Below are 23,181 nucleotides of genomic sequence, written 5' to 3' on the forward strand. Positions count from 1 at the left end.
AATATTTCTAAGGGTACTCACTCCCATCCTGCCAAAAAGAGGCCTTCACATGATCACAACTATTCCAGAGAGAGTTGGAGCTATTGATAAATAATAGAATACAATTCTATTGGGTTTGAAATAAGCATGCAAATTTATTTCAAGTATATGAAATTGTCAGACAACATCTGCAAACAAAAAACAGTGATGGTAATTGCTCTGACATATCAATTTTCCTATATAATTTCTTTGCTTTAGTTTCTTGGTTGAATGAATGCTGCTAAGCAACAGAGGGAGATATGATTTGCCCATCTCAGCAATCTTGTAGTTGCTAAAAACTGGAGTAGATAGCCCAGGATGTTCCACCAGCTCTGTTGTTGTGTGGCATTTAAACACTTACCGAATACATTGCACCAGATGCTTGCTGATCTTGCTTGCATTCCCAACATTGAACAGGGACCGAACATTAAACAGCATATTTACTGAATGCTAAGATATAGTTATAGTCACCTTATTAAACTTAGATGAAATAGTGAATGCATTCAGTGAAAGAGCAAAGGTAAAACTATCACGAGACAGTGCTATCTCTAGCAGTTGTGAGATCTGCTCAGGGATTCACGGTATGTAATCTTATGCAAATACTATGGGTAAGTGTCATTAGTTAGGAGAGTTGCAAAACCCATGGGTTTTGTCCTTAAACACACAGCAAAATCTACAGCCCAGTTGAGACATTTACTAGGCTGCCAAAGGTCTTCTCATTGTGTAGCAAGGCCACTCCCCCCTCTCAATACCAGGGGTCAGCAACCTCTTTCAGCCATGGCCCAGCCCACCATCCCTCAGACCTTGTGGTGGGCCGGACTATATTTTTTTGGGGAAAATGAATGAATTCCTATGCCCCACAAATAACTCAGAGATGCATTTTAAATAAAAGGACACATTCTACTCATGTAAAAAAAAGCTGATTCCCGGACTGTCTGTGGGCTGGATTGAGAAGGTGATTGGGCCACATCTGGCCCACGGGCCTTAGGTTGCCTACCCCTGCTCAATACAGACACCAAGTCTTACAGGTGTGATGGACTTGCTCCACACAGACCCAGAGCCTTACAGAAACCCAATTCCTGCAGTCTTCTTTCCTCTCTCCTATTTATGGGGCATTTATTATAAATTTATTTATAAATTAGGCATTTGTTTACTTTTTAGATTTTTATTTATATGGAAAAACTGTACATCAAAAAGAAAGCAAATTGAGGAACTATTCCATGTTTTTAAAAGGCTGACATTCAATAGGTGCAGCTTCTTTCATAGCTAAAGATAGATATATTTAGCCTGGGGGTAGGACTAGAGGACCCTCGGGATCCCTTCCAACTCTATGAATCTGTGAGTCTTCGATTTCCAACAGTTGGCCAAAGAAAGCCAATGTTACACATTGCTTCGGACTAAGGAGTGTAGCAGGAACCCCCCCACCCCAATCATTCTGTTTGTATAAACTTCACACTCACACACTACATACGCCACATTTCTGTTACAACGCCACATTTCTGTTATAAATTCATAGAAAATCAACCATACATTGGATTTGCACTGTTCCATTCTTATTTTACTCCATATGACAAGAACTAACAAAGGGGGGTGGCTTAGTCTTGGTCTCAGCACATACACAGGAGCCCTGCCCATACCAACCCTGATGATCCCAGACAGAAGACAATCAAGATCACAGAGAACCTGCATATGGGAGTGGATTCAAACAAAGGACACTGATCAGATCTTCCCTCAGGGGGCAGGAAACTGCAAACTGCCCTTTGTCCTCTGGAAAGCACTCATGGGGAGGGGGAAAGGAGGAACCAGCCAGGTGACAAGACACTCATGTTACCACCACAACTCCTCCCTCAGCCCCTCCTTTCTGTAATGTATGCCTCCCTCAACCCCTCCTTTCTGTAATGTATGCATGATGTTTCTGGGGGTGGGCTAGACCTAGAGGAGGGGAATTTCAAAAGTTTTTATAAGACCTTGCACACTATTCTTCTGGGTCTTTCCTCTCTCCTGCACGTGAGGGGAATACCCTGTTGCAACAGTTCAATAAAGGCCAAGCCTACAGGCTGCTGTTTTGCTCCAAGTTATCCTGGTTGGTGTCTTTGTTTTGTCCAAGGGAGCCCTCGGATTTTTCCTGCAACAGGAGACTTTGCCCAATTCCTGCTAACCCTTGAAACTCGCCGGGTGACCCTGGGCCATTCACTCCTGGGAGTTCCTGCACCTCTTCTTCTAGGGGGAAAAAGCGCTGGTTTTGAGAATAACATTGGCACAGCGAACAATGATCTAACGGGAGGTATAAATGTGTAATAAATGAAATGCCCTTGGAAAGTTTCCAAGTGGGAATGTCCCCTGTTCTCGGTGCCCACCATTTTGCAATGCTCATGGAGGAGTCTTGCTAATTGCCAATTGAACTATTCAACCGCTAACTTTCGTAAAAGCAATATTTTGAGGAGGGTTTTTTGTTTCTTTGTTTTTTTAAGAAAGAAAACCTCTATGGTAATTAACTGGCTCTATGGTACTTGGAGATGACGCTCTACCCCGGCTTGCAGGCGACTCTATGGTCGCTGCTCTAGCGGTCTCCGTTGCTAGTGGCAGGCGGTTTGTTTACTTCCGGGATCCAGGCTGCTGGCGCTTCCTTCTGTCTCCCAGGCGCCTCCCCCTCGAGCCTGTCATGGGGGAGGCCGATGAGCAGGTGCCCGGTGAGTCCCAGTCCTGTCCCCCCCTCGTCTCGGGAAGCTAGTTGGTTGGTGCCGGCGCCCCTCGCCTGCTTCTGTCGTCATCTGCGGGCCCCGCGAGGCGAGCGCGCGGCAAGTTCCCCGCCGGCTCCATGTTGTTTTTCTCTCCTCTCCCCCCACTTTGCTCTTTATTACCTCCGCATTGCACGGTAGAAGCAGGGAGAAGGCGGGCAATTTGCTTCAGACTCAGGAGAGTTTGAACCCATTTCTAGCCCGTGCTTGCTCAGGAGTAAGTCCCATTTACTTCTTGGGGGGGACTTATTTCCAAGTAAGTAAAACGCCCTCAGTGTTTTCAGCCCCATTATGCAGAGTCGCACATTGTATTTTAGGGCGTTATTTTTAGGCCACATGTTTCATTCCAGAAGAGTGAGGGAAATGATTAAAAGGTCAGATATAGGGCCTGTCACACACCTCTTCATGTAGTGTACAGTGGTAACTTGGGTTACATATGCTTCAGGCAGGTTACATACGCTTCAGGTTACAGACTCTACTAACCCAGAAATAGTGCTTCAGGATAAGAACAGAAATCGTGCTCTGGCGGCAGCAGGAGGCCCCATTAGCTACAGTGGTGCTTCAGGTTAAGAACAGTTTCAGGTTAAGTACGGACCTCCGGAAAGAATTAAGTACTTAACCCGAGGTACCATTGTATACTCAAACTGGGAATTCGCTCCCACAGCAGGCAGTGTGACTTGGAAGGCTTTTTTAAAAAGAAAGAATTGGACACATTCAAGGAGGATATGTCTATTCATGGCTACTAGCCAGAACGACTAGGCTCTGTTTCCATGGTTGGAGGCAATATGCTTCTGAATACCAGTTACTGGAAACTGCAGAAGGGGAGAATGCTCTTCTGCCTGGGTCCTGCCTGCCAGCTTCCCACAGGTTGGCCACTGTGAGAACAGGACACTGGACTAGATGGGCCATTGGCCTGATCCATCAAGCTCTTAAAATGTTCTTATTCGCAAAGACTCATTGAATTAAAGTGTTAAAAGTAACTGGTACCCACTTTTTTATTTTGGCCTCACCTGCTCCCAGGAAAACTTTTTAATAGAGCTATACTATTAATGTGCACCCAGAAGCAACTCTCATAAAAGTTCAGTAGGGTTTGTTCTGAGGTTGCTGTTGAGGATTGCAGCCTTTGTTTTCTTGCTACTTCTGTTTCCAACTTGAAATAAGGAATCTCGCCTGTACCTAACAGCACTGCTTGTCATATCTGATAAAGTATTTGGACAATTTAATAAAATATTTGTCTCTATATTAGCAGAACTTCGGACACCAAGGGCAGAAAAGTACACCACAGATTTTGGAAAATTAAAATACCTGAAGGGCTGTTACATAGTTGTGTGTTTTCCCCTGTTCCAGCTTGTAGGTTGCAACCAATTGGTTCAAATTACAAGAACATTTTAGATTAAACATAAGAACTTCCTAACAGCATGAGCTGTTCAGCAGTGGAACAGACTGCTTCTAAAGGTGATACACTCTCCTTTTTTAGAGATTTCTAAGCAGAAGGTGAGTGTACCATAGCAGTGAATTTCCTGCGTCAGGACCAAGCTGAACTAGATTACTTTTGAGGTTTCTTCCAGATGCCATTTTCTCTGAAAGAATGCTGTTAGGAGTAAAGTATGAAATAGAATTCAATATTTACGCTATTTTTTTTCTTTTTTAGAATCAGGTGCTGTATTCACATTTGGAAAAAGCAAATTTGCCGATAATGTGCCTAGCAAGTTTTGGTTTAAAAATGATAAGCCTTTTCACATATCATGCGGAGATGAACATACTTCTGTTGTAACAGGTTAGTGTTTAAGGTTTTCTTTTAATTACTTTAGCAGCATTTCAGGAAAAAAGTTAGCATTGTACTAGTATTTTCACAAATTCAAAATATTTTATTGTGAAGTTTCCTGTCCTGATCACACTGTGTTAGCAGTCTGAACCCACTTACTTGAGACTAAGACCTATTGTATCTAGTGGGATATACTTCGAAGAAAGCATGCATTGCATTGCATTATGAAGGCCCAGTCCTGAGGCAGACTTGGATGTTATTCAGAAGTAATGATGTTTGCAAGATGGTAACATGACCTTCCTGTGTTTGTGAAATGGAAGTCTTTATTTATTTATATTTTATTGAAGTAATTCCAATTAAAAGAAATTAATACAGAAAAAAGAAGGAAAAGTGAGGGGGAGAAAAAGAACAAAGATATATATAAAATACACACACACACAAAACAAACACAATATAAGATACTCCCATACATTCTTATTTAAATTGATATAGTGCTATTATCCTAATACTTATGTAAATGTGAAATGGAAATTTAGGTGTCTTTTCATGTTGAGATACATGCCATGAGCTTTGTTTGCATCTCCCTGGTCTAAAAACTTTAAAATGTATCATAAAAAAGCTGTTTCTTGATTAATTCAAAATTCAGTCTCTCGGTGATTTACTTTATATATATTTATCCAATATTTTCTATCATCAAGAGAAGGGAGGCTTCTCAGAGCAGCTTGCAATCTCAAGAAACAATAAGCAATAAAGCAATAATTGTTACTCCTAAAGTAAATTTCACAAGTTCCTTGAAATTGTATACTTGGTGATAATACCAAAATTCAGCAGCAACTGAAGCACTGCAGTTTACAAGTCAACATTAACCCAGGACTAGAACTGGCTGAAATATGATGATCAAAGACTTAAAAACAAGCGCTGATGTTCAAAGATCATCTGAACAATCTCTTTGGGAGACCAGTCCACTGGTATCAATTTTGAAAAATACTTACAGTACAATCCTATTCCTAATGTTAGAGTAAGGTTACCAAATTTTTTTCACTGAATCCGAGGACACTTTTCAACTTCCTACTAAACAGATGGATTTTGTCTAAGGACTGATTTGTAAATCCGGGGACTGTCCCTGGGAAATGGGAACATCTGGTAACCTTATTTAGAGTGGGGTGACTTTACAATTATTGTCAGCCTGGATAGCTCAGTTAGAGCATGGTGCTGATAATGTCAAGGTTGAAAGTTCGATCTCCGTATGGGACAGTTTCATATTCCTGCATTGCAGGGGGTTGGCCCAGATGATCTTGAGGGTCCCTTCCAACTATTGGAGCCAGCTCCATGGGGCCGTGGGTGCTTTGACACCCACAATAATACAATTGTGGGGGCTGGGCACCCAAAAAGGCAATGAGAAAAGCCGGCAGGCGGCAGTGGCCCTGCCTCCGGGAGAAAAGCAGTTCAACTCCACCTTCTGCAGCTAGCAAGTGAGGCACCATTTGGGGGGGCTATGCCTCTGAATCTGAGACCCTCCCTATGGAAAAGGGTGCCTAACTGGCTGTGGAGAGGAGGAGCCACCAGCTCCCCCCACCGCAATGCAGACGTGCAACGTCACACACACATGCCTGCACATAGTGTGTGTGACTTTGCACGTCTGCTTTGCTCAGCGGAGACCCACAATCCTGAGGGTGAGATGGCACCCCTGCTTCCAGCTCTACAATATGATTCTGTGTGTTTGTGTAATATTTTGCAGTATATGAAGCGTACATGATTATTATTTGAGCAGGGGAGGATCAATGGCAAAAGGCCAGCCAAAGTAATTTCGCATTTTTAGAGAACCTTAAAGTAAACTCATTGGTGATCACCCTTTTTTTCCCTGTAGAAAATGGTAAACTTTACATGTTTGGAAGCAACAACTGGGGACAACTAGGATTTGGAACAAGGAATACTGTCAACAAGCCAACTTGTGTGAAAGGTTAGTCTCACATGTGTGGTTTTATGACATATGCCGTAATTGAAAATGAGCGGAAGAATGAACTCAGTCGCTAATACTTATGGTGCTTCCTAACACCACTATTATAATAGCTCTCACTACATTTGGGACATAGGCACAACTTTCAAATGAGAACTTTTAACAGCTATTGCTCCACTTTATTTAAAATGAGAGAGAGAGAGAGAGAGAGAGAGAGAGAAAGGAAAACAAAAGGCTTTTGAGAATTGAAATAACCACAGTTAGAATATAACCACAGACAAAGCCTTTCAACTACGATTTATGAAATAGTAGAAAAAGCTAAAAAAGAAGAAAATACATGCAAGTTTTTTTAACAACTTTACAAAGCAAGGGGGGTTTCTTTTGTAGAAGGGTAATGACACTGATAAATTATTTTCATATACATTTTTTATTTAAGGCAAAGAAAAAACTAATATAGCTCTAACTCTTGACAAAATGCATAGTATTTTTATTTCTCCCATCATTTTAAGATTTAAGGTATTTGACAATCCAACGTTTTCTCCTGAAATAAATCTATTTGAAAATATGCCTTCTTTTATGTTACAAGCCCATCCTAAATAACAGGACATGTGCTGTTTCCTGTGGTTTAAACTAAGAGGATGAGGAGTGAAAAATCAATGTTTTGGTTCGTTTCTGGCCAGGAACACTTAAGCAAAGAGTATCAGCCTTGATTTACTCCCAGGTTAAGTGTGTATAGGACTGCAGCCTTAATGATCCATTATTATTACTCAAATTGTCATTGAATTAAAACAGGTTCTATGGGCAAATTTGCAAAATGGAATACCCGCAGCCAATAATACATTGCAAACTATTGTGTTGGTTGCTCTAGAATGAGTTCAAACCTAATTTCAGTGGCTAATGCGCACCTGTGGGTTCCATGCTGGTAACTTCTAGACTGGAGTATAGAAGGTCTAGCTTTTTGCCATTTTTCCACTTACCACTGATTTATGGTTAGTAGACAGTATGTAAAGTTGGAGCTTAATACAGTCAACAATATTTTTTTAAAAAATGGTAACCACTGTCTATTTAACCCTCAGCTTTAAAACCAGAAAAAGTAAAACTAGCTGCTTGCGGGAGAAACCACACCTTGATTTATACAGGTACGTCATCTATATTTGCACATCAAATATCTTATGGCCGCTTTCTGTGCACATTCTAAGAAATAGTCAGAACCGTAAAAAAAACAACAAAAAAACATTATGTGCACCTTTTATATTGAACAAGACACTTGGTCCATCTGCTGTAAAATGGCCAGATTTGACTGGCTGCACCTTTCCTGAGGCCCGAGACAGCCTTGTCATCTGAAATTCATTAACTAGAACATCCTGCGACTAAGTGTCATCTGTATGCATGCATAGTATGTGATCTACATCTAAGTTGTGACCCTCCCTAATCCTCACTGAATAATTTTCAACTATCCTTAATAGAGCTGATTTTTAAAAAAGTATCTTGGATAAGATTTTGCTTAGAAGTAGCTAACCTGTTCAGTGTGAAAACAAAATAAAAAAATTCCTTCCAGTAGCACCTTAAAGACCAACTGAGTTAGTTCTAGGTATGAGCTTTCGTGTGCATGCACACTTCTTCAGATACCTTCTTCAGATGAGCACACGAAAGCTCATACCTAGAACTAACTCAGTTGGTCTTTAAGGTGCTACTGGAAGGAATTTTTTTATTTTGTTTTGACCATGGCAGACCAACATGGCTACCTATCTGTAACTGTTCAGTGTGGTTAACCCAAATAAACCTCTGGTTACATAGATCTTTCTGTGGAGATGGTAATAGCAAGGAAGTCAGCTGTTTTCTTATTGTGAATTCAGGTAGTAAATCTGATGCTGCCATCCTACTGAGATGGAAACATGCAAGGTAGCTCCTGTTGATAAATTCCTGCAAGGCATTTATCATTTACAGGAAATTCTCCTTTCCTTATCACGGTAGAATTTAAAGTCTTCAGTAATATTGTGAAATGAATAATTTTGAAAATATTTAGATCAGATTGCCATTCTTATGTCTGTTTTCCCTTGTAAATGAAGTACATTTTTCATTAAACATGAATTCATTTCAATCAGGACCAAAAGGTGTCAGGTTAAACATGAGAAAGGCACAAGTTGTGGTTAATTAATTTAATGCCCGTCATTAACATTTGTAGTTTGTATGTTCGAGCAAGATTGCATTTAATTAACTTTGGCCTGAGTACACATGCTAATTGATTCTCATTGCTAGCTGAGCCTTTACCTGTAGCGCAGGGGGGCTAACTTGTGAATCTTCTGGTGTTGCTGAGCTACAGCTTCCTCAGCCCCATTTCAAATTGTCTATCTCCGAGGTTCTTTTCCTTCTGTTTAGAAGGGAAGGAATAAAACAAGTCATTCCCAATTGTAAATATTGATTTCCTGCCATGAGCAGAAACTACTTTTACTACGTTATGCATATTCCAGTAGTATATTTTTGTAATGTAGAATCTTGCTGCAGAGCGATGATTCTTAAGAACTGAAATAGGAATTTCTACAGGCAGTCTTTGAGCATTTGAGGGCACCAGGGATTGACCTTTTGTACATGGGTGAAAATAAACTTGAGCTGGTCTGATTTTTTTAGGTTTTGCTGTTGCTTCAGATGAGAGTGTGCTTATTCTACATGTGCTTTTCTGTGTGCAGAACAAGGAAATGTTTATGCTGCTGGCGGTAACAGTGAAGGGCAGTTGGGACTAGGTGACACAGAGGAAAGAAGCACATTTCATCTAATTAGTTTTTTTAGTAACCAGCACAAGATCAAACAGCTGGCAGCTGGATCCTACACGTCAGCAGCACTAACTGGTGAGCCCAACAGCTAATACAAATGTTGTGTGTGTGTGTGTGTGTGTGTGTGTGTGTGTGTGTCTGTCTGTCTGTCTGTCTGTCTGTCTGTCTGTCTGTTATTTGAGGCCTTCTATATTTTCCAGTTGACATTTGTGGAAGCCTGATAAAAAAATCACTTTGCATATATCCAAGGACAAATGTATTGTTGCAAATACTAGATGAAAATGTTGGCGATTTTGACAACTTGATAAGAGTTTCCAGAAACATCTTTACTTGGTTCCTAGTTCTTGACTGAGGTACATCACTGAACAGCAAATGCTTTGCTTAACTCTTTGAAAAGTATCCTGCCCTACAGTTATTTATTGGGTTTTCCTATAATTTTAGGGAAACTTTTTGTGAGTATCCAAATATTATGAACCTATTTAGGTGTATAATAGCATATATTTATATTCAAGGGTGTCTTCGTAGGCCCTTTGTAGCTTGACAGTTTGATTACTGCAGTCTCCTAGCTTTCAGATTGAACTGCTCCTAAATGTAGCCATTTTCTGTGTAATTTAATTTCATTGCTGTCTTGATTTAAGAGAGAAATAAGTTTAGATAGGAGGGCATAGCATTTAGCAATCTGTTTCCAGATACAGATAGGTAGCCGTGTTGGTCTGCCATAGTCAAAACAAAACAAATTCCTTCCAGTAGCACCTTAAAGACCAACTAAGTCAGTTCTTGGTATGAGCTTTCGTGTGCATGGAAGTGTGCATGCACACGAAAGCTCATACCAAGAACTGACTTAGTTGATCTTTAAGGTGCTACTGGAAGGAATTTGTTTTGTTTCCAGATACAACATGCTGTTTCTTATGCATGGGGGTGGGGCGGGGATCATGGATCCAGTGAAGTTTTTACTGTGATTTTTGAAATGCAGCTCTCTATCATTTCATATACGAGAGCCAGTGTGGTGTAGTGGTTAAGAGCGGTAGTCTCGTAATCTGGGGAACCGGGTTCGCGTCTCCGCTCCTCCACATGCAGCTGCTGGGTGACCTTGGGCCAGTCACACTTCTTTGAAGTCTCTCAGCCCCACTCACCTCACAGAGTGTTTGTTGTGGGGGAGGAAGGGAAAGGAGATTGTTAGCCGCTTTGAGACTCCTTAAAGGGAGTGAAAGGCGGGATATCAAATCCAAACTCTTCTTCTTCTTCTTCTTCTTCTATATTACAAGATGCTTTTAAAATCCCCCTCCATCAAATTCCTAGGGTTTAAAACACCCTATGTTGTATTGCAAGGACTGCATTTCAGGAATCACAATATAGGACTTACGTGGCCACTAGATAATGGATCCTGGGTTTTGTAAAGCCAACTTATTTAAATAAGTAAATAATACACTTACACAACTCTCTTTTCTTTTAAGAGGATGGACAGCTTTTTATGTGGGGGGACAATTCCGAAGGACAAATTGGTTTGGCTGATGAAGCTAATGCATATGTTCCTCATCAAGTGGATGTTGGTAAACCCGTTTCCTGGATCTCTTGTGGATACTACCACTCCGCCTTAATAACACGTAAGTGTGGAAATCAGGAGAGATGCAGAGGTGTGGTGTACTTTCAATCATTAAATCCGATTATGCCCCTTATAGTAGTTTGGGATTAGCAGCGGCGTAGCGTGGGGGGTGCAGGGGGGGCCGGCCGCACCGGGCGCAACATCTGGGGTTAGGGCAAATCCACAGGTTAGGGGGCGCAAATTACTTGCCTTGCCCCGGGTGCTGACAACCCACGCTACGCCACTGGGGATTAGATCACCTGTCATTACTTGGTTAAGAGTTTGGATTCTGTTTTTGCTTGGATATATGCTACTAATTTGGTGGTGGTCAGACTCTTATAAAGTATTGATCATGAACCTCTTAATCTCTGCAAAAATGGTTTGGACTTACTATTTGGGGAAAACATAATCCTTAACATACAGATAGCTGAGATAAATAAACTGACAGATTCTGTACATAGAAGGTATGGATTTTGAGCATTAACTACTGTAGTGGGAAAATGGTAATGGAATTTATTGACTGTTGGAATAAGATCAGTAGTCATATAAAGCTGGTAATGAATTTATTTCTGTAATCTGATCTTTTTGCAATTTGTGCAGAGTTGTTGCAATATAGTTTGATGAATAATAATAATAATAATAATAATAAGTTAATCTAGTGATGGACCTGTAATCTAAAAATAAAGTGGCGGTGTGTTTAAGTTTAAATACAGTCTTGTCTTATAAGATACATTTGTCATAAAGGAGACACACAAAAATGCCTCTTTTGTCCTAGCCTTTGTCTCAGTCTTGCTGCTTTGTTGTTTTCTTACAGGAGATGGAGAACTTTATACTTTTGGGGAGCCTGAGAATGGAAAACTAGGTCTTTCAAAAGAGCAACTGAAAAACTACAAGGTTCCACAACTTGTTTCTGGAATTTCTGGTAGGGCCAATAAGGTTGCCTGTGGAGGAGGACACACGGTAGCGCTTGCAGGTATACTAGCTTCTTGCTCCTCAAATTGTGGGCTCATGTTTCAATCCCCACAATCCTAAACTGTTGAATCCACACATTTAAATGGGTCCACCTACATACGACTTAGCATATTGGATGCTGTATGTCAAAGATGGTGGAGACGATTATAAAATAGCTGCTTAGTTTCTGTGGAAATAAATTAGCAAAATTAATTCTCAAGGTGTCAGTGGCAAATGGATGTAGGGATGGAAATTGTAGAGCAAAACTAAATAAAGAAAAGCTATTTAAAAGTGATGGAAGAAGGGGCAGAATTGGCTAAGACAAGGGACAGTGTGAAGCATCTGTCTAGAGGCATGTCCACACCATACATTTAATGCACTTTCAACACATATTTAAAGCACATGAGTTTTCCCCAAAGGTTCTTGGAAACTGTGGTTTTCCCCACACAGAAGTTCCCAGCATCCTTAACAAAGTATAGTTCCCAGGATTCTTTGGGGGAAGTCATGGGCATTAAATGTACATATTATGTGATTTAAATGTATGGTGTGGATCTGCGCATGATCAGTGGTCCTCTTATATGATGTAGAGTTTTAGTGCTGGGTTTACACCATTTGCACATAGGCACAGTACTAGAACTAGTAGCTAAATTAGTTGTCAGTCTGGTGGTGATTTTACATAACCAAAGCAGAGGCAGTGAAAAGCCAACAACACTCAGGTCTTTGGCATGCTACTACTCAGGCTGAATCCTATGTGTTCTGGTTGATTCCTATTACTGACAACTAGGCTAAGATGTTAGTGGGACTAGACCCTGCGTAAGGGAATAGGGGTAAAGGTGTTTACTATTCTAAATAACATCTAACCCTCTTACTGAGGCTTTTAAAGAGGTGTGGTTTTGTTTTGTTTCCTTGTTTTTTCACTTCTGTATCTTCCAGCAGAGGGAGCTTTAATACTTTATTTAGTATAATATTTTGGGTTATGTAATATGATATTCTTACAATGATATTATGGGTTTAATTATATTGGTTATTCTCATTTTAAAAAATATATCTCTCGTTACTTTTATTTTTAAGTACAAGGCCTGGTGTACGCATCACATTGAACCACAGGCTAAAACAAAATGTGGTTTAGTGTGAACACATTGCATGTGGCGCTGTGGGTAAAAGCCTCAGCGCCTAGGACTTGCCGATCGAAAGGTCGGCGGTTCGAATCCCCGCGGCGGGGTGCGCTCCCATCGTTCGCTCCCAGCGCCTGCCAACCTAGCAGTTCGAAAGCACCTCCGGGTGCAAGTAGATAAATAGGGACCGCTTACTAGCGGGAAGGTAAACGGCGTTCCGTGTGCTGCGCTGGCTCGCCAGATGCAGCTTGTCACGCTGGCCACGTGACCTGGAAGTGTCTGCGGACAGCGCTGGCTCCCGGCCTATAGAGTGAGATGAGCGCACAACCCTAGAGTCTGTCAAGACTGGCCCGTACGGACAGGGGTACCTTTACTTTTACCTTTATTGCATGTTGGTTCATGCTGCTCAGTTCCAGTGGTGCTCCTCCTTCACCCCTGCTGATGTTCAGTAGACATATGAAATGTTGTTTCCTCCAAACCACAAGCAGAAAATCAAGAGCAATTCTTGGTTACTACTCAACTACTCATTGATGGTTGGAAGAGACATACCTGTGTTCAGATGACATGACAAGTCACATTCTGCGGCATGCCAGGAATTGGGGAGGAACAGCATGGGAGCTTTTGAGCATTGTGCACTAGGAAACTTGGAGGATGGAAAACTATGGATAGAATATTAATCTCATGTATGTATTTCAGAGGGGAAGGTCTACACATTTGGCCTTGGCCAATATGGGCAGCTTGGACATGGTACATTTATTTTTGAAATTTCTGAACCAAAGATAGTGGATTGTTTGAGAAAGCATAAAATCTGTAACATTGCCAGTGGGGAAAATCATACAGCTTTAGTAACAGGTATGTATGCGGTTAGCTGTGAAATGTATTTGCAATGCTATTGGTGTATTTTTGTGCATAATACAATTTTTTCCTGTTTTTAAATCTGCCAGGTCACAAAGAGATATGTAAAACTTTTCCTATGAAACATTTAAAATAAAAATTTCTCAAATTAATACTCAGAACAGCTGAACGGGACCCTCTGGGGCAAAGGGCAAGTTATATAAACAGAAGCTCCAGGGAGTATCATTGAAGAAAGCAATTCTTCTATTGTTTGAATCAGTTGTTCCTGCTGAAGGGGCGTTACTGAGTTTGATGGAGCCTTAAGCAACAGGGGGACTCGGAAGAATATGTGTTTGTATTTGTTTGCAGTTCAGGGAAGCAGGGTAAGAGTGTCCTTTTGGTGGAATGGGGGAAGGAGATGACTCTCTGAGATTTTATAAGTTACCAAATATTAAATATGTATAAATGGAGGTGACAAGACCCTGGTGGTCTTAAACATATTTCATAGTAATTCTTATCTATATGTGGTTTATTAAACAAAACAAAAAGCCATGCAACATGTACAGCACAGTCCTATACTTGCCTCCTCAAAATGGATCTCAATAAATTCAATGGGGTATACGCTCTGGTGTGAGTATTGCAGTGACATTTGTTTAGTTCATATTCAGTGGCCAAACCATGGGCTGAGCATTGGGTCGTGCTTGAGGTTCGTGTGCTCTTTCCTCCACAATGTCTCCTTCACATGCTCTGACATACTCCCTGGTGCAGGCAAGCCATAATCGGTAATTAAGTCTGAACTGGACAAACTGTGCTATGCCTACAAATTAGAATGGGAATCCATGGGTTCATGATGCATATATGTGATTTAACCCATTCTTATGATTTTAATGGAAATTGTGAACCAGGCAAGAATATCAGTAGCAGCTGCTGAAGTGCTTAGACAGGCTTAATGGGAAGCACTCTTTTCAGAAGAGTGCAAAACCTGGCTTGTAGTACTCAGTTACCAATCGTGAATATACATCTTAATTTAATGAAGTCATCAAGATCACTGAAAAAATCTCCACACTGTGCATTAAATATATTCACCAGATGTGTTTTCCTTTTCGTATGCTAATTTTATTTTAGCATAATTAATGTAATTCAGAAGATACATGACCCTTCTGCTAATGATGCTAGCGGTTTTTCTGCTGCGAATCTGTTTTCTGATCAGCTTGTCTTCTCTAGCTTAATCAGCTTGTATGTACTTCCTATAGATTTGGCTCAGTAGCTGTCCATTTTTCATGGCCTTAATGGTCCTAGTGGTTTATGAAGATTTAGTATTGAAGGGTTAATACCTGCACTGTAAATAGATGTTAGGGTTTTTAAGGTAAACTTGAGGAAGCGGGGTAATCCTGAAGGCTAGAATATATCTACTCTTGATACTTGGAGCACTAACTCCTTATTTTTACTGGTTCAATGGTTCCATTAGGAAGCAATTGACATGGAAAACTTGAGAATGTCAACATTCCAAAACATTCAAATGTAATAATAGTATGAACATCATTTTCATAGCTGTATGTTTTACATTAGCCAGATTAACTTTTTTGTTGTCGTTTTCCTTCCTCTAATGGAAAGACCTATGGTACAGGTAGAAATACTTATTTCAGAATTTTTGCTCTTGGAAATAAAGTGATTCTCCTTTCTAATTAGTTGTTGTGGCTTCACCCACTGCTTTTTACACACTGCTGCATTACATGTTAGTAAACATGCTTCTTTCTCCACATTTAGAGAACGGCCTTATGTACACCTTTGGAGATGGACGGCATGGCAAATTAGGGCTTGGGGAAGAAAATTACACTAATCAGTTTTTTCCTACGCTATGTTCCAATTTTTTGGGGTTTGCTATACAGTCGGTAAGGCTTCATTTTTTCTTCATGCTCTGAAATACTAATTCAGTATATCTCATGTTGTACTTGTATTTAGAGGTCATCTATATGTTTATACCATGCTATATTTTTTAATTGTAGATAATCACTGGAGACATTTGTATTTCTTGGTATGTTTTTTTAAAAATAATTGGTTTACTTTTTCTGTTTAGATAGAAAAATAGATTTGTATGAGGTGTTTCTTTGTGCTCAAAGCCAGTGCTGCGCTGTGTGCACTGTAAACTTTTTGAAGGAATGAACATCTTTAAGCAAATTTCTTAGATTCTACAGCAGATTCTTAGATTTCCGTACAGCAGTTGGGATATAAACCTCTGCTACTTAATGGCTTTTTTTACTTCAAGGCTACACCCAGCCTGTCACTATTTTGCCAAAATAATCATATTAGGGTGAGGTATCAAAACAAGTTTGCCAAAAGGCACACTGTTTCCAGCCCTTCCGCAATTGCTTCACGGACAGAGTGAGGGCAAGTGAGTTAAGTCTCCCTGAGACAATCACTTAGAAAAAGAGCACCACCAAATGTTAATCTCACTCCAATATCTCATTTCTTTCCATTTAGCGTCTCATATTTGTCACGTTGACCTTGCTCAAAATACTATGATTTGGAAATGATGCATAACGTGTTGAGGGACCGTAATGGTGAAAGTTCTGAAGATTGTATCAAATCATTAGGAGTGTACTTTCTGCTTAGGTTTCCCCTTCCTATGTACCTACAAAGTTTACAGCCTCCATTAATCCCTGCATTGACTTTGTACTGTAGGTTTCCTGTGGTGGTTGTCACATGCTAGTTTTTGCCACACCGAGGCTGGGTGAAACTCATGTGTCAGACCAGAAGGAACACCACTTGTCTGCTGTGGTCTCTGAAGTGGGTGGAGATGCATTAGTAATAGATACCTTCCATCGGACGTTATCGGCACGCTTGCGGCGAAGAGCGAAGGTATATTTTAAACTGTTTCTACTGAGCTTCAAAAACATCAAAAGACAACATGATCACACCTAGTTGCTATGCAACAAATCACCATCGGGGGCAGTGCAGGCTGTATATGCCAAAGGCCAAGAGATTCGCTACGAAACACTTGGAGGAGAACTGCTTGACTTTCAATATTAAAATCTCCAGGCAGCTGTACAATAAAGTACTGAGATCCAAGATGGTAAACCCTCCCTAAGTTTTTTTTTAATTGAAGAGTGCTATGAAAATATCTGCATTATAAGTAAATAAGTAAATAGCACATCAAACTTCCATGCTATAATTGACTGGTAATTTATTGTGGTAATAATTCCTTTATTATGTCTTTCTTTAACTGAACAGTAGGTGCAGCCTCTAACTTGCATGATTGTAGTTTTACTCATACATGCAGTTTGAACTTACTATAGCCTTGGTATTTTCATCTCTCCTGAATCTGGCCAGGGAAGACCCAGCACATATTGTAGATGATTTCCTGACTTCAAGCATTACTGCACTGTAGGCAGATTCATAGCGCTCATTCTAGGAAAATGAAAAGCAAACACTGCCCTCAATCTACCCCTCATTGTATCACTGTCCTTTATTGGTTACCTTGAAGTGACTCAAAAGCTGCTATTCTTTCTTTTCACCCTTTCACAAGGACAAATCACCGGAACAGGTTAACAGGCTGGTACGAACACTTCCTCCACTAGGAGAAGGTCCTTCAAAGCTTGCATCCTGTGCCATCAGCAACACTATTCCCCTTGGTGTACTCAGATCAAACCACCTTGACTCAGAGGCAGCTAATGGAAGTCAAGGCACCCAATCTGCTTTGGATGGTGAAACAGGTAAACTAATCACCAGTTTCTGTTATGCTCCCATCAATCATTTGTGGGGGTTTTTGAGCATCAGAGGTCCTTAAAACTGCAGTGCAATTATCACTTAGAGTCTCACTTGCTGATTAAATAATCAGTTGTGATACTGAGCAACATAAAGACAGGAAAAGTGCAGTACATCTACATAACCTGGGCAGGGTTATGTGATTGATTTTTTTTTCTTTGCACCATGGCCTCATTTGCCTGCCACTGAAAACTTAGCTTATAGTTTACTGTGAGCATGCCAATCTGAGTGTTCAGAAGAAACTACAATCCCAGGCTTAGCATTATGTCTGGACCAGAGACTGTAGTTTGCTTTGCTCCATACAAACCAAGATCTGTACTTAAGTTTTGCTTTTGACTTACCGATTGTGGTTTGTTTGAGCAAAACAATCTGCTATATCTGGTTCAGACATAACATAAAGTCATGGTCTGTGGTTTTTTCCTCCCATGTGCTGGTAGGAAGGAGAAAATTGGCCCAGACTGCATGCTCATGGTAAACCATTAACTATTGTTTAACCAGACACGTGAACTGGGCCATGAGAGATCTGGGAATGGGGTCTCTGTGCTTTCTTTCTTGCTTTTCTCAATTAAATAAGCCTCCCCACCTCCATATTTGCTGCCATTTGACCCATAGGGCAAGCAAAATATGCAGGCATCATTATGGACAGAAAACACATTCTTCCTTTTATTGTATTTACTGAAACAAGATTACTCCTCCTGCCAGTTGGGACTGCCAGGAACCCTTCTGTTTCAGTTCTTTCTCGGTAATTAGAGGAGCATCCAGACTTCCTTTTCCGCAAATAAGTGCATACATGAATAACTGTATATCCTGTATTTTGTTTTAAAGGAGATAAGAAAGAGGAGAAAAATGATGCAGAAGAGAGCTCAACAGAAGATGATTCAGATGAAAATGAGGGTAGAACCCTTGGGAGCACCACAGATGTCTTGAATATGGTAATATTTATTTATTTATTTTGTCTCCACAGATCACAGGGGGCTCACAACATAAAAATACAATATAAAAGCACAAAATACATGATAAAAACACGAACAAAACATCCCACAAACCAACAGCCCCCTCCCACAAGCACATCTACTACTAGTGATTGTATTTATACTTTGGTTTGTGGCTGAGGTATAACCGTTTTCCTGTGGAGTGTCCGGTGGCAGTAGCAACAGCAGAAAGAGCACAGGAATCTTTCCTAGGCCACTTCCACACTCCACAGTTACAACATAGAGAGAAAATGGTTTAATATTGACATAATGCTCAACTATGGTTTAGTTTTTCAGGAATGGGCCATGGGCTTGTGCAACACATTTCTCCTCTCCTTCAGTATGACCACGAGGCGATCAAAAACGTTCACATCTGTTTTCAGTTAATCACAGTTTAACACTATGATCAGCCTATATATAAACTGATTAATTTTCACTATGGTTTATTGAAACGACTCAACTTAATGAAAACTGTTACAAAGTAGACCTGTTTTAGTAAACAGAAGTTAAGTCTAGCCACAGTTTAGCTTGGCAACTTAATACTAAACTGTGGTTTCTTAAAAACTGAAATAAGAACTTCCAGTCTCCTTGCAGCTGCTGGAGAAGGAGGGTATGGTGCACAAGCCCAAGTCCACTTTGGTTTTACTGGGGACCTCTGTAGTGTAGTATTTAGGTTGCAAGAAAATTTGCATAGTTCTGGGTATACGTTTTGCATTAGTGTTAGTTAAAAGGATCAGGTAGGAGGGGATGGGAAAGACCTCTGCCTGAGATCTTGGAGAGCTGCTACCCCTCACAGTAGACAGTAATGCGCTAGATAGGCAACATGTTTTACCAGGCAGAAGACAGATTCTTACATTGCTATAATTCTGGTACTTTGGGCATCAGGCAATTAGTCTGGAAGGTATGTTGAGATCTTCCAGTTAAAAAGCAGAGTTCATGAATGTGTATCTAATGTTATTTTGTTAGCTAGTTACTGTTATTTACTACTCATATTAAAATACTTTCCAGACCCATGTGATGAGAGTGAATCCTGATGACCATTCCTTAGAGTTAGCACCAGTACAGAAACAGAAGGTACTCGTAATTTATATATGTATTTTATCTTTTTATTTATTTGTTTATTTTTTTTAAAAAAATATTTTATCTAAAATGTGGTTATCTTTCCTGTTGCTATAAAACATTAACTACAGTAACTCTACTGATTCTAGTTTAAAAAACCCCCTAAAACAGGTAAATTTTAAATATGCCTTAAATAAGAGTTGAAAGAATTAAAACAATTTAATGCAGCTTTTGTTTCCGGGAACGTATTTAGGATAAGGGCAAATCTTTCCCCACACCAGGTTGCTTTTCTGCTTATTACTAGCAAAAGGTTTATATACATTGTAGTTATTTTCAAAATACAACCTATTTTGACCAGTATACTTTTTCATCAGAGGGCTGCAATGGGAAAGCAGGCAGGAGAATCCTGCTGTGCAAGTGGAATTGTGCTTATGCTTCTCTGAATCTTGCCCATTTTCTTCTTCATCTTTTATATTACCTTCATTTATGATCCTCTTCCATCCTGTCAAGCTGCTTATATTCCTTTTTCATGTTCTGATTTATTTGCCTTTTGTCTTCCTCTCATTTTATTTGTAACACTCTCCTTTCTTTTGTCCCCCCTTTTCTTTCTTGCTTCCCATGCGGAGTAGAAGAAAAATAAAAATGGGAAACTGGATATTCATGGTAAGGGTGGGATGAAAGAGTCTGTTCCTCCCCAAGTTCAGAAGGGTTTGGAATTGGGTGGCACATCTTCTCAGGTGGAAACTATACATTCAGAGTGTGTAGGAAAGGATCCCAATTTAGAAAAAAGTTTTTACGATGCTTTTGTGAGGAAAATTAAGGCTGGTAAAAAGTACTCGAAAAGTAAGTCTGCACAGGCCATTACTGATAGGGCACTGAAGCCTGACACTGACCAGACTATTAAAAAAGAATTTAAAGTAGCAAAAAAGGGAAATTTGGAACAAGTAAATTCTAGTTCAACCCCTCAGGAGCTGCCATTCGGCCATGCTAGTGATGGTTTGATAGAAAAACACTATGTGGATTGCCAGGAAAATAAAGCAGAAACTAAAGTAGTGAAATCTGATAAATATGGCAAAATATATGTGCAAGGTAAAGAAAACAATGAAAAACAGAGAGAGTTTAAACACAAGGAGATATTTATGAAGCAAACAGCAGTAACTGTGTCATCATCTTCAAGTGAGGAAACTAGTAATGAGTCAGCAAAATATGTTCTTCAGATAAACCAGTATAATTATGGCAAAATAACAAAGAGAGAAATGGATGTAGAAAACAGAAATATAAACTGGGAGAAGGAGCAAAATAAAGAAAAGGAGTGTTTTGAAGATACCAGTATGCAAGCTCAGAGTGAAGAGAATGAAAATATAGATAGTTCAGATAAGGCTGCCAAGTTAGAAGAGAATCTTGAAAGTGTGCAAGACAATGAAGAATGTGGAGTTGTTGCAGAAGAAGCTGAAAACGAAGAGGAGAAGCAAGATGGAAAAAATGAAAGTGAAGTAGAAACTGAAGGAGAAGAAGGTGAAAATGAATCAAATAAAGAAGATGACCCTGTAGCCATCGATAGAGATGAAGAAGTTAAAATGCAGTCTAAAGCAGAAAATGTGGATAGGCTGGAGAATGAGGCGGAAGAAGGGCAAGTTGACACAGATTTTGAACTGCAAGAGGAAGAAGCAGAGGAAGATATAGATGAGGCTGTAATGGAAGAAAAATATGAAAACATAGAGGAGGGTGAATTTGTAAAGGAAATTGAGGTGGTAGAGGAGGAGCAAGAGAAGAATGAATGGGTGGAAGAGGAGAAAGAAAAAGAGTGCAAGAGTGAAGAGAAGGAAGAAGAGACAAGGGAGGAAGAAGTGGGAGTAGGGGAAGAAGATGACAGGAAGGAAGAAGAAGGAGGAAAAGGGGGGGAGGAGGAAGAAGAGGGGGAAGAGGGAGAAGGAGGAAAAGAGGGGGAGGAGGAAGAAGGAAAAGAGGGGGAGGAGGAAGGAAAAGAGGAGGAGGAAGAAGGAAAAGAGGAGGAGGAAGAAGGAAAAGAGGAGGAAGAAGGAAAAGAGGAGAAAGAAGAAGAGGCAGAAGCAGAGGAGGAAGGGGAAGAGGAAGAAGTTGAGGCAGAGGAAGGAAAAGAAGGGATGGAGATGGAGGAGGGAGAGGAGGAGGAGGAGGAAGAAGAAACTGGAGGAGAGGGAGAAGGAGAGGAGGAGGAGGAAGCAGAGGAGGAAGAAGAAGAAGCGGAGGAGGAGGAAGAAGTGGAGGAAGAGGAAGAAGAAACGGAGGAGGAGGAGGAAGGGGAAGAAGAAGAAGAGGAAGAAGAGGAAGAAGAGGAAGAAGAAGAAATGGTGAAGGGAGAGGAGGAGGAAGGAGAAAATGAAGAGGAAGATGTGGATGTGGAAGAAGAAGCTGAAGAGAGTCAGGAAGAAGCTGAGGAAGGGGAAGAAGGCAGGGAGGAGGAAGACAAAAGAGAAGAGGAAGAAGATGAGCATGTAGAGGAAGAAAAAGCAGTCCAGAAAACCAAAGGTCATAAACATCAAGAAAATAATAAGAGGAAACAGGAGACATATGATAAAATAAAAAGCTCTAAACAAAGGGTGACATCAAAACATGTTGTGAATGGACTACAAAATTCACAATTTTGGAACAATGTGCTACCGCATTATTTGACACTAAAGTAGCCCTGAAGCTCGATTTTACATGGAAATTTTGTATTGGGAATTGTAATACAGTACTATGCTACTATGCCAAAATGTATATTTATTTTTTAATGATTTTTATTCCTAAACAATTTTACTTGCCATTTCATATAAATTCCTCAAATTTCAACTTTATAAAACACACTAAAAGCAGTCTTGTGCTGTGACAAATCTGCCAGTGAGAACCAGGTGCCATGTTCAAATTATGAGATCTCCGCTGTTTCAGATTAGTGCTGTTTCACTGTTGAGTTTTTTGGACATTGCATCCAAAGAGCCCTTTAGGCATGCTCAAAGGGCTCTTTGAATTTTCTCTCCCAACAGCAGGTGCTTACTGCATTGCGCTTTTATTAGAGATTACTCTGGGGGGTCCACCAAAGGGAGTGACTATTTAGGGATGAGGAGTGCTGGCGTGAGAAGTCATATCTTGCATGCGCCATGCACACTGAATGATGCAGACCTTTGGTCTGATCCAGCAAAGACAATACTTTTGCTCTTGCAGCCCTGTCCTTAAGCTGCCAGCAGTGCAGCCATGCCATAAGAGAGTGATGGGGAAATGGTGACCCTGCCGATGTTGTTGGATCCTAGTTCCCATTGTCCCTGGTGGTTGGCCATTCTGGCAAGGACTGATGGGAGTTGGGGTTCACCACGTTCTGAAGGTCTGCAGGCTCCCTACCCCTGCCCTAAGAATTTGGTTTGTCATCTAATGATAAAAAAAACCCTTGTTTTGTTTTCAGTCTCTGTCCAACAGCAGACATATAATTTATGTTACCCAATTATGCGGAAGAATGTGGCTTCCTTTTTCATTTGTTCAAAGCATATTAAGTGCTTCTGTTGTTTTAATACATTTACTGTGCCTTGTAATAAGTTTTCCAATAAAAATAATAAAATTACGATGCACTTCTTTTAAAAAAAACATGTTAATGTTTATTCTGATTTATTGTTGCTATGCAAGCATATTTATTTGGGACATTTCA

At 40.3% G+C, this 23,181-nt stretch overlaps 2 protein-coding genes across 5 annotated transcripts in view; one reads left to right on the forward strand and one right to left on the reverse strand.

Moving 5' to 3' along the window:
- Window positions 1–732, reverse strand: part of OTC (ornithine transcarbamylase) — a 33,719-nt gene extending 32,987 nt beyond the window's left edge. The window contains exon 1 of the mRNA XM_081858907.1: window positions 380–732. Within this exon, the coding sequence (XP_081715033.1) occupies window positions 380–456 (77 nt within the window). The 5' untranslated portion in view covers window positions 457–732. The remainder of the gene's footprint in view (window positions 1–379) is intronic.
- Window positions 733–2,551: 1,819 nt separating this feature from the next.
- RPGR (retinitis pigmentosa GTPase regulator) overlaps window positions 2,552–23,181 on the forward strand; it is a 43,939-nt gene continuing 23,309 nt past the window's right edge. Inside the window, exons 1-14 of one of the 4 annotated variants that reach the window (XM_081858859.1) lie at window positions 2,552–2,708; window positions 4,408–4,533; window positions 6,389–6,481; window positions 7,555–7,617; window positions 9,166–9,324; window positions 10,704–10,853; window positions 11,646–11,804; window positions 13,594–13,749; window positions 15,499–15,623; window positions 16,414–16,590; window positions 17,258–17,444; window positions 18,322–18,428; window positions 19,476–19,541; window positions 20,156–23,107. In XM_081858859.1, the coding sequence (XP_081714985.1) occupies window positions 2,567–2,708; window positions 4,408–4,533; window positions 6,389–6,481; window positions 7,555–7,617; window positions 9,166–9,324; window positions 10,704–10,853; window positions 11,646–11,804; window positions 13,594–13,749; window positions 15,499–15,623; window positions 16,414–16,590; window positions 17,258–17,444; window positions 18,322–18,428; window positions 19,476–19,541; window positions 20,156–22,189 (3,744 nt within the window). In that variant the 5' untranslated portion in view covers window positions 2,552–2,566 and the 3' untranslated portion in view covers window positions 22,190–23,107. Of the gene's footprint in view, window positions 2,709–4,111; window positions 4,212–4,407; window positions 4,534–6,388; window positions 6,482–7,554; window positions 7,618–9,106; window positions 9,325–10,703; window positions 10,854–11,645; window positions 11,805–13,593; window positions 13,750–15,498; window positions 15,624–16,413; window positions 16,591–17,257; window positions 17,445–18,321; window positions 18,429–19,475; window positions 19,542–20,155; window positions 23,108–23,181 lie in introns of those variants that run through there. The other 3 variants (XM_081858860.1, XM_081858862.1, XM_081858861.1) reach the window with 3 other exon arrangements.

Source organism: Podarcis erhardii (genome assembly GCF_964252035.2).
Source record: "Podarcis erhardii genome assembly, chromosome: 4".
Classification (NCBI taxonomy): domain Eukaryota; kingdom Metazoa; phylum Chordata; class Lepidosauria; order Squamata; family Lacertidae; genus Podarcis; species Podarcis erhardii.